Genomic DNA, 12,430 nt, shown 5'->3' with positions numbered 1-12,430 from the left:
AAGGGGAAATCGACAGTAACACAATCATAGTAGGGGACTCTAACACCCCACTTTCACCAATGGACAGATCATCAAAAATGAAAATAAATAAAGAAACACAAGCTTTAAAAGATACATTAAGGGCTTCCCTGGTGGCGCAGTGGTTAAGAGTCTGCCTGCCAATGCAGGGCACATGGGTTTGAGCCCTGGTCTGGGAAGATCCCACATGCTGTGGAGCAACTAGGCCCGTGAGCCGCAATTACTGAGCCTGCGCGTCTGGAGCCTGTGCTCCGCAACGAGAGGCCGCGATAGTGAGAGGCCGGCGCACCGCGATGAAGAGTGGCCCCCACTTGCCGCAACTAGAGAAAGCCCTTGCACAGAAACGAAGACCCAACACAGCCATAAATAAATAAATAAATAAATAAAATTTTTAAAAAAATTAAAAAAAAAAAAGATACATTAAACAACATGGACTTAATTGATATTTATAGGAAATTCCATCCAAAAACAACAAAATACACTTTAATCTCAAGTGCTCATGGAACATTCTCCAGGATAGATCATATCTTGGGTCACAAACCAAGCGTTGGTAAATTTAAGAAAATTAAAATCGTATAAAGTATCTTTTCTGACCACAACGCTATGAGACTAGATATCAATTACAGGAAAAAACCCGTAAGAAATACAAGCACATGGAGGCTAAACAATACACTAGTAAATAACCAAGAGATCACTGAAGAAATCAAAGAGAAAATCAAAAAATACCTAGAAACAAATGACAATGAAAACACGATGACCCAAAACCTATGAGATGCAGCAAAAGCAGTTCTAAGAGGGAACTTTATAGCAATACAAGCCTACCTTAAGAAACAAAATATCTCAAATAAACAACCTAACCTTAAACCTAAGGCAATTAGAGAAAGATGAAAAAAAAAAACAACCCCAAAGTTAGCAGAAGGAAAGGAATCATAAAGATCAGATCAGAAATAAATGAAAAAGAAATGAAGTAAATGATAGCAAAGATCAATAAAACTAAAAGCTGGTTCTTTGAGAAGATAAACAAAATTGATAAACCATTAGCCAGACTCATCGAGAAAAAAAGGGAAAAGACTCAAATCAACAGAATTAGAAATGAAAAAGGAGAAGTAACAATGGACACTGCAGAAATACAAAGGATCATGAGAGATTACTACAAGCAACTATATGCCAATAAAATGGACAAATTCTTAAAAAAGCACAACTTTCCAAGACTGAACCAGGAAGAAATAGAAAATATGAACAGACCAATCACAAGCACTGAAGTTGAGACTGTGATTAAAAATCTTGCACCAAACAAAAGACCAGGACCAGATGGCTTCACAGGTGAATTCTATGAAACATTTAGAGAAAAGCTAACACCTATCCTTCTCAAACTCTTCCAAAATATACCAGAGGGAGGAACATAACCATACTCATTCTACAAAGCCACCATCACCCTGATACCAAAACCAGACAAAGATGTCACAAAGACAGAAAACTACAGGCCAATATCACTGATGAACAATGGTGCAAAAATCCTCAACAAAATACTAGCAAACAGAATCCAATAGCACATTAAAAGGATCATACAACATGATCAAGGGGGATTTATCCCAGGAAGGCAAGAATTCTTCAATATATGCAAATCAATCAATGTGATACACCATATTAACAAATTGAAGGAGAAAAAATATATGATCATCTCAATAGATGCAGAAAAAGCTTTCAACAAAATTCAACACCCATTTAAAATAAAAACCCTCCAGAAAGTAGGCACAGAGGGAACTTACCTCAACATAACAGAGGCCATATATGACAAACCCATAGCCAACATTGTTCTCAATGATGAAAAACTGAAACCATTTCCTCTAACATCAGGAATAAGACAAGGCTGTCCACTCCCACCACTATTATTCAACATACTGTTGGAAGTTTTAGACATTGCAATCAGAGAAGAAAAAGAAAGAAAAGGAATCCAAATCAGAAAAGAGGAAAAGCTGTCACTGTTTGCAGATGACATGATACTATAAATAGAGAATCCTAAAGAAGCTACCAGAAAACCACTAGAGCTAATCAATGAATTTGGTAAAGTAGCAGGATACAAAGAAATCTCTTGCATTCCTATACACTAACGATGAAAAATCTGGAAGAGAAATTAAGGAAACACGCTCATTTACCATTGCAACAAAAAGAATAAAATACCTAGGAATAAACCTACCTAAGGAGACAAAAGACCTGTATGCAGAAAACTATAAGACACTGATGAAAGAAATTAAAGATGATACAAACAGGTGGAGAGATATCCCATGTTCTTGGCTTGGAAGAATTAACATTGTGAAAATGACTATACTACCCAAAGCAATCTACAGATTCAGTGCAGTCCCTATCAAACTACCAATGGCATTTTTCACAGAAACAGAACAAAAAATTTCACAATTTGTGTGGAAACACAAAAACCCCGAAAAGCCAAAGCAATCTTGAGAAAGGAAAACGGAGCTGGAGGAATCAGGCTCCCAGACTTCAGATTATACTACAAAGCTACAGTAATCAAGACAGTATTGTACTGTCACAAAAACAGAAATATAGATCAATGGAATGGGATACAAAGCCCAGAGATAAACCCACGCACATATGGTCACCTTATTTTTGATAAAGGAGGCAAGAATATACAATGGAGAAAAGACACCCTCTTCAATAAGTGGTGCTGGGAAAACTGGACAGCTACATCTAAAATAATGAAATTAGAACACTCCCTAACACCACATACAAAATTAAACTCAAAATGGATTAAAGACCTAAATGTAACACCAGACTCTATAAAACTCTTAGAGGAAAACACTGGCAGAACACTTTGACATAAATCACAGCAAGATCCTTTTGACCCACTTCCTAGAGAAATGGAAATAAAAACAAAAATAAACAAATGATACCTAATGAAACTTAAAAGCTTTTGCACAGGAAAGGAAACCATAAACAAGATGAAAAGACAACCCTCAGTATGGGAGAAAATATTTGCAAATGAAGCAACTGACAAAAGATTAATCTCCAAAATATACAAACAGCTCATGGAGCTCAATATCAAAAAAACAACCCAATCCAAAAATGGGTAGAAGACCTAAATAGATATTTCTCCAAAGAAGATATACAGATTGCCAACAAACATATGAAAGGATGCTCAACATCACTAATCATTAGAGAAATGCAAATCAAAACTACAATGAGGTATCACCTCACACAAGTTAGAATGACCATCATCAAAAAATCTACAAACAATAAATCCTGGAGAGGGTGTGGAGAAAAGCGAACCCTCTTGCACTGTTGGTGGGAATGTAAATTGATACAGCCCCTATGGAGAACAGTATGGAGGTTCCTTAAAAAACTAAAAATAGAACTACCATACGACCCAGCAATCCCACTACTGGGCATATACCCTGAGAAAACCATAATTCATAAAGAGTCATGTACCACAATGTTCATTGCAGCTCTATTTACAATAGCCAGAACAGGGAAGCAACCTAAGTGTCCATTGACAGATGAATGGATAAAGAAGATGTGACACATATATACAGTGGAATATTACCTTGCCATAAAAAGAAACAAAACTGAATTATTTATAGTGAGGTGGATGTACCTAGAGTCTGTCACACAGAGTGAAGTAAGTCAGAAAGAGAAGAACAAATACCGTATGCTAACACATATATATAGAATCTAAAAAAAAAAAAAAAAAAAATAGTTCTGAAGAACCTGTGGGCCAGACAGGAATAAAGACGTGGATGTAGAGAATGGACCTGAGGACACAGGGAGGGGGAAGGGTAAGCTGAGACGAAGTGAAAGAGTGGCATGGACATATATACACTACCAAATGTAAAATAGATAGCTAGTGGGAAGCAGCTGCATAGCACAGGGAGATCAGCTCGGTACTTTGTGACCATCTAGAGGGGTGGGATAGGGAGGGTGGGAGGGAGACGCAAGAGGGTAGAGATATGGGGATATATGTATATGTATAGTTGATTTACTTTGTTATAAAGCAGAAACTAACACACCATTGTAAAGCAATTATACTCAAATAAAGATATTAAGAACAAAAAACAAAAAACAGCAAAATAATGTAGGTTATTAGCAAACCTTAGAGTGGTGGGTGTGCTCTCCATCTTGGAAGTTAATCGTGCCAAAGGTATCTGTAGAGCTTTTCGTTGTGTGCTTTTCAACAGACCATTGTTCATTTTCACTACCGTTGGCAGCTGAGATGGTCCAGGCATAATCTATCCCGTAATGGTCTCTAATCAATCGCCCACAGTAACACCTTAAATTTGGGATGAATACCAATTTCAAAAGAGAAAACACACAATTTCAGAATAGAAAATAGATGTAATGTTTCTACATGTTCCTAGGGTAATGTATAGATGACACATATGAACAATTTTTAAAACTTCACACTGAGATTTATATTTGATTTCCAACACTGGGTTGTTTTCTAAGTTTAAAAACATTCTCACTGGTTCTGTCCCTTGGCTACACATTAGAATCATTTTTGGGATGTTTCAAGAAAACACTAAAAATCTCTTACACACCCATGTTCATAGCAGCGTTATTCACAACAGCCAAGAGGTAGAAGCAACCCATGTATTCATCAATAGATGAATGTATGAACAAAATGTAGTATACAGATTCAATTTTGCAAGATAAAAAGTTCTGGAGATCCATAACACAACAATGTGGATATACTTAACGCTACTGAACTGTACTCTTAAAAATGATTAAAATAGTAAAGAAAACAAAAACAAACATCAAATTGTATATTTTAAATATGTGCAGTTTATGTCAATTATACCTCAAAAACTATTTTTAAAAAATAACCTTGTGAACAATCATTGACAGGAAGACACTGGAACTCACCAAAAAAGATACCACACATCCAAAGACAAACGAGAAGACACAGTGAGATGGTAGGAGGGGCGCAGTCACAATAAAATCAAATCCCGTAACTGCTGGATGGGTGACTCACAAACTGGAGAACACTTATACCACAGAAGTCCACCCACTGGAGTGAAGGTTCAGAGCCCCACATCAGGCTTCCCAAACTTGGGGTCTGGCAACGTAAGAAGGAATTCCTAGAGAATCAGACTTTCAAGGCTAGCAGTATTTGACTGCAGGACTTCGACAGGACTGGGGGAAACAGAGACTCCACTCTTGGAGGGCACACACAAAGTAGTGTGCGCATCAGGACTCAGGGGAAGGAGCAGTGACCCCATAGGAGACAGAACCAGACCTACCTGCTAGTGTTGGAGGGTCTCCTGCAGAGGCGGGGGGTGGTTGTGGCTCACCGTGAGGAGAAGGACACTGGGAGCAGAAGTTCTAGGAAGTACTCCTTGGCGTGAGCCCTCCCAGAGTCTGCCATTAGCTCCCCCAAAGAGCCAGGTAGGCTCCAGTGTTGGTTCACCTCAGGCCTGTTTGATTGTTTACCAACAGGGAGGGAACCCAGCCCCACCCATGAGCAGACAAGCAGATTAAAGTTTTACTGAACTCTGCCCACCAGAGCAACATCCAGCTCTACCCACCACCAGTCCCTCCCATCAGGAAACTTGCACAAGCCTCTTAGATAGCCTCATCCACCAGAGGGCAGACAGCAGAATGAAGAAGAACTACAGTCCTGCAGCCTGTGGAACAAAAACCGCATTCACATAGAGATAGACAAGATGAAAAGGCAGAGGGCTATGTACCAGATGAAGAAACAAGATAAAACCCCAGAAAAACAACTAAATGAAGTGGAGATAGGCAACCTTCCAGAAAAAGAATTCAGAATAATGATCGTGAACATGATCCAGGACCTCGGAAAAAGAATGGAGGCAAAGATCGAGAAGATACAAGAAATGTTTAACAAAGACCTAGAAGAATTAAAGAACAAACAAACAGAGATGAACAATACAAAAACTGAAATGAAAAATACACTAGAAGGAATCAATAGCAGAATAACTGAGGCAGAAGAACAGATAAGTGACCTGGAAGACAGAATGGTGGAATTCACTGCCGTGGAACAGAATAAAGATAAAAGAATGAAAAGAAATGAAGACAGCCTAAGAGACCTCTGGAACAACATTAAATACAACAACATTCACATTAGGGGTCCTAGGAGGAGAAGAGAGAGAAAAAGGACCCCAAAAAATATTTGAAGAGATTATAGTCGAAAACTTCCCTAACATGGGAAAGGAAATAGCCAACCAAGTCCAGGAAGCGCAGAGAGTCCCATAAAGGATAAACCCAAGGAGAAACACGCCGAGACACACAGTAATCAAATTGACAAAAATTAAAGACAAAGAAAAATTATTGAAAGCAACAAGGGAAAAACGACAAATAACATACAAGGGAACTCCCACAAGGTTAACAGCTGATTTCTCAGCAGAAACTCTACAAGCCAGAAGGAAGTGGCATGATGTATTTAAAGTGATGAAAGGGAAGAACCTACAACCAAGATTACTCTACCCGGCAAGGATCTCATTCAGATTCAACGGAGAAATCAAAAGCTTTACAGACAAGCAAAAGCTAAGAGAATTCAGCACCACCAAACCAGCTTTACAACAAATGCTAAAGGAACTTCTGTAAGTGGGAAACACAAGAGAAGAAAAGGACCTACAAAAACAAACCCATAACAATTAAGAAAATGGGAATAGGAACATACATATCGATAAGTACCTTAAACGTGAATGGATTAAAAGCTCCAACCAAAAGATACAGGCTCACTGAATGGATATAAAAACAAAACCCATATGTATGCTGTCTACAAGAGACCCACTTCAGACCTAGGGACACATACAGACTGAAAGTGAGGGGATGGAATAAGGTATTACATGCAAATGGAAATCAAAAGAAAGCTGGAGTAGCAGTACTCATATCAGATAAAATAGACTTTAAAATAAAGAATGTTACAAGAGACAAGGAAGGACACTGCATAATGATCAAGGGATTAATCCAGGAAGAAGATATAACAATTATAAATATATATGCACCCAACACAGGACACCTCAATACATAAGGCAACTGCTAACAGCGCTAAAAGAGGAAATCGACAGTAACACAATAATAGTGGGGGACTTTAACGCCTCACTTACACCAATGGACAGATCATCCAAGCAGAAAATTAATAAGGAAACACAAGCTTTACATGACACAACAGACCAGATAGATTTAATTGATATTTATAGGACATTCCATCCAAAAACAGCAGATTACACTTTCTTTTCAAGTGCACATGGAACATCCTCCAGGATAGATCACATCTTGGGTCACAAATCAAGCCTCAGTAAATTTAATGAAAAGTTAACTCATATAAAGCATCTTTTCTGACCACAACACTATGAGATTAGAAATCAATTCCAGGGAAAAAAACATAAAAAACACTAACACATGGAGGCTAAACAATATGTTACTAAATAACCAAGAGATCACTGAAGAAATCAAAGAGGAAATCAAAAAATACCTAGAGACAAACGACAAAGAAAACACGATGATCCAAAACCTATGGGATGCAGCAAAAGCAGTTCTAAGAGGGAAGTTTATAGCTATACAAGCCTACCTCAAGAAACAAGAAAAATCTCAAATAAACAATCTAACCTTACACCGAAAAAACCTAGAGAAAGAAGAACAAACAAAACCCAAACTTAGTAGAAGGAAGGAAATGATAAAGATCAGAGCAGAAATAAATGAAATAGAAACAAAGAAAACAGTAGCAATGATCAATAAAACTAAAAGCTGGTTCTTTGAGAAGATAAACAAAATTGATAAACCATTAGCCAAACTCATCAAGAAAAAGAGGGAGAGGACTCAAATCAATAAAATTAGAAATGAAAAAGGAGAAGTTACAACAGACACCGCAGTAATACAAAGCATCCTAAGAGACTACCACAAGCAACTCTATGCCAATAAAATGGACAACCTGGAAGAAATGGACAAATTCTTAGAAAGGTATAACCTTCCAAGACTGAACCAGGAAGAAATAGAAAATATGAACAGACCAATCACAAGCACTGAAATTGAAACTGTGATTAAAAATCTTCCAACAGGGCTTCCCTGGTGGCGCAGTGGTTAAGAATCCACCTGCTAATGCAGGGGACACGGGTTCGAGCCCTGGTCCAGGAAGATCCCACATAAAAAAAAAAAAAAAAAAATCTTCCAACAAACAAAAGTCCAGGACCAGATGGCTTCACAGGTGAATTCTATCAAACATTTAGAGAAGAGTTAACACCCATCCTTCTCAAACTCTTCCAAAAAACTGCAGAGGAAGGAACACTGCAAAACGCATTTTATGAGCCCACCATCACCCTGATGCCAAAACCAGAAAAAGATACTACAAAAAAAGAAAATTACAGACCAATATCACTGATGAATATAGATGCAATAATCCTCAACAAAATACCAGCAAACAGAATCCAACAACACATTAAAAGGATTATACATCACGATCAAGTGGGATTTACCCCAGGAATGCAAGGATTCTTCAATATACACAAATCAATCAATGTGATACACCATATTAACAAATTGAAGAATAAAAACCATATGATCATCTCAATAGATGCAGAAAAAGCTTTTGACAAAATTCAACACCCATTTATGATAAAAGCTCTCCAGAAAGTGGACATAGAGGGAACCTCCCTCAACATAATAAAGGCCATATATGACAAACCCATAGCAAACATCATCCACAGTGGTGGAAAACCGAAACCATTTCCTCTAAGATCAGGAACAAGACAAGGATGTTCACTCTCGCCACTCATATTCAACATAGTTTTGGAAGTCCTAGCCACGGCAAGCAGAGAAGAAAAAGAAATAAAAGGAATACAAATTGGAAAAGAAGAAGAAAAACTGTCACTGTTTGCAGAGGACATGATACTATACATAGAGAATCCTAAAGATGCCACCAGAAAACTAGTAGAGCTAATCAATGAATTTGGTAAAGTTGCAGGATACAAAATTAATGCACAGGAATCTCTTGCATTCCTATACACTAATGATGAAAAATCTGAAAGAGAAATTAAGGACACACTCCCATTTACCACTGCAACAAAAAGAATAAAAAACGTAGGAATAAACCTACCTAAGGAGACAAAATACCTGTATGCAGAAAACTATAAGACACTGATGAAAGAAATTAAAGATGATACAAACAGATGGAGAGACATACCATGTTCTTGGATTGGAAGAATCAATATTGTGAAAATGATTATACTACCCAAAGCAATCTACAGATTCAGTGCAATCCTTATCAAATTACCAATGGCATTTTTTACAGAACTAGAACAAAAAATCTTAAAATTTGTATGGAGACACAAAAGACCCCAAATAGCCAATGCAGTCTTGAGGGAAAAAAATGGAGTTGGAGGAATCAGACTCCCTGACTTCAGACTATACTACAAAGCTATAATAATCAAGACAGTATGGTACTAGCACAAAAACAGAAATATAGATCAGTGGAATAGCATGGAAAACCCAGAGATAAACCCATGCACCTATGGTCAACTAATCTATGAGAAAGGAGGCGAGGATATACAATGGAGAAAAGACAGTCTCTTCAATAAGTGGTGCTGGGAAAACTGGACAGCTACATGTAAAAGAATGAAATTAGAACACTCCCTAACACCATACACAAAAATAAACTCAAAATGGATTAGAGACTGAAATGTAAGACTGGACAGTATAAAACTCTTAGAGGAAAACACAGGAAGAACACTCTTTGACATAAATCACAGCAAGATCTTTTTTGATCCACCTCCTAGAGTAATGGAAATAAAAACAAAAATAAACAAATGGGACCTAATGAAACGTAAAAGCTTTTGCAAAGCAAAAGAAACTACAAACAAGATGAAAAGACAACCCTCAGAATGGGAGAAAATATTTGCAAATGAACCAATGGACAAAGGATTAATCTCCAAAATATATAAACAGCTCATGCAGCTCAATATTAAAAAAACAAACAACCCAATCAAAAAATGGGCAGAAAACCTAAATAGACGTTCCTCCAAAGAAGACATACAGATGGCCAAGAAGCACATGAAAAGCTGCTCAACATCACTAATTATTAGAGAAATGCAAATCTAAACTATAATGAGGTATCACCTCACACCAGTTAGAATGGGCATCACCAGAAAATCTAGAAACAACAAATGCTGGAGAGGGTGTGGAGAAAAGGGAACCCTCTTGCACTGTTGGTGGGAATGTAAATTGATACAGCCACTATGGAGAACAGTATGGAGGTTCCTTAAAAAACTAAAAATAGAATTACCATATGACCCAGCAATCCCACTACTGGGCAAATACCCAGAGAAAACCATAATTTAAAAAGACACATGCACCCCAATGTTCATTGCAGCTCTTTTTACAATAGCCAGGTCATGGAAGCAACCTGAATGCCAGTCGACAGATGAATGGATAAAGAAGATGTGGGGCTCCCCTGGTGGCGCAGTGGTTGAGAATCTGCCTGCCAGTGCAGGGGACACGGGTTCGAGCCCTGGTCTGGGAAGATCCCACATGCCGCGGAGCGACTGGGCCCATGAGCCACAGCTACTGAGTCTGCGCATCTGGAGCCCATGCTCCGCAACAAGAGAGGCTGCGATAGTGAGAGGCCCGTGCACCGCGATGAAGAGTGGCCCCTGCTGTCCGCAACTAGAGAAAGCCCTCACACAGAAACGAAGACCCAACACAGCCAAAAATAAATAAATAAATAAATAAAATTAAAAAAAAAAAAAAGAAGATGTGGTACATATATACAATGGAATATTACTCAGCCATAAAAAGGAATGAAATTGGGTCATTTGTAGAGACGTGGATGGATCTAGAGTCTGTCATACAGAGTGAAATAAGTCAGAAAGAGAAAAACAAATATCATATATTAACGCATATATGTGAAACCTAGAGAAATGGTGCAGATGAACCGGTTTGCAGGGCAGAAAGAGAGACACAGATGTAGAGAACAAACGTATGGACACCAAGGGGGGAAAGTGGGGGGGGGGGGGGTGGTGGTGGTGGGATGAATTGGGAGATTGGGATTGACATGTATTCACTAATATGTATAAAAGAGATAACTAATAAGAACCTGCTGTATAGGAAATAAATTAAATTTAATTTAAAAAATAATCTTAATACTGAAGGAGATTAAGAAAAATCCTCATGTGAAATGTTAGATGCACATCAAAAGGAAGGATTGTTAATTAATGCAAAATATAGATGCAACTTCAGAGAAATATATAAACATAGAACGGTTTATCTGTCTTACCTGATTAAATTCTGACAAACCTGGCATCCTGCAGTACATCTAAATTAAAGAAATAAAACCACTGTTAGTTTATTAATATATTTGAAAACATATTTAATGCTTATACAGTAAATATCTGTTAATCTTCCATAACCTGGAAATCAGGGTTTACTGAGTACTCATACATCACCTCCCAAATATTCCCATATGTCATTTACCATATATAATTACACTGCAGCAACTATGATCTAATTAACAGAATACTGAGTTTGGAACCAAAATACCTGGATTTAAATCTCAATGATTTAACAATTTCTCTAAGCCCCAGTTTTCACATCTGAAAATAATATCTGACCCATACAGTTATTAAAAGGATTAAGGGTGATAATATATGTAAAGTGTCTTATAGTATCTGGTACATTGCAGGATGTATAATAATGGTGGCTATTATTATTACACTATGAAGATAACACAGAATTCTTGAGAATTAAGTAAGAAAACATACATATACAATTTTAAAACCCTAAAACACTATCAAACTGAGGAACAGTTGGTATGATTATAATAATTATCTTTATTAATATATTTTTTATGATTCAAAAAAGCCTTCTGGATTTGGGAGTTAGCATTATGATCATCAATGATCATATTTTAAGTGTGAAGAAGTTTTAACTAGAAGAGAAATCTAGATAAAATAATGGAAGAAAAGGTAGTGTTCACAGAATCAATCATTCTAAATTATTCAGAGATGAATATTCAGGCCTTTCACTTCTTCCTGTCCCCAGCCTTTTAGAAATCTTTTTTCTCAGAAGCTTCACTTCAGCAAGTTCCAAATGAGAAAGAAAAAGACGTTGTAATCAAGTCTATCAGATTTGTTTCTTATTAGGAGCTACAAAAAGAATCAGTAAAAGACAAACCTTTATCTTAATTTAAAATAGTGAACTACCACTCTTTTGCTGTGCACCGTAAGGAAGAAAACTGCAAGAAAGCCACAGTTTTGAAAATCTTACTAGGATCTAAGAAAAAGGCTGGCATGGAAGGAATAGCCATAGTCATCCATCCATTTTTTACAATTACCAAATAAGAGAGACTGCTTTTTTCCCATAAAAAGTAGTATATCTTTGACCATTCATGGAATTATGATCACTGATACTCTTCTTGAGTCTGTGGGCTAATGACCTATAGGTT

General features: G+C 37.3%; 1 protein-coding gene across 1 annotated transcript in view; it reads right to left on the bottom strand.

Moving 5' to 3' along the window:
• The window catches only part of TRPM6 (transient receptor potential cation channel subfamily M member 6), a 139,111-nt gene that overhangs the window by 106,308 nt on the left and 20,373 nt on the right, over positions 1–12,430 (bottom strand). Inside the window, 2 exon segments of the mRNA XM_068553856.1 lie at positions 4,123–4,300; positions 11,264–11,302. Of these exon segments, the coding sequence (XP_068409957.1) occupies positions 4,123–4,300; positions 11,264–11,302 (217 nt within the window).

This window comes from Eschrichtius robustus, chromosome 10, assembly GCF_028021215.1.
Source record: "Eschrichtius robustus isolate mEscRob2 chromosome 10, mEscRob2.pri, whole genome shotgun sequence".
Lineage (NCBI taxonomy): Eukaryota > Metazoa > Chordata > Mammalia > Artiodactyla > Eschrichtiidae > Eschrichtius > Eschrichtius robustus.
The sequence above is the reverse complement of the archived record's forward strand: the minus strand, read 5'-3'. Positions and strand labels throughout refer to the sequence as shown.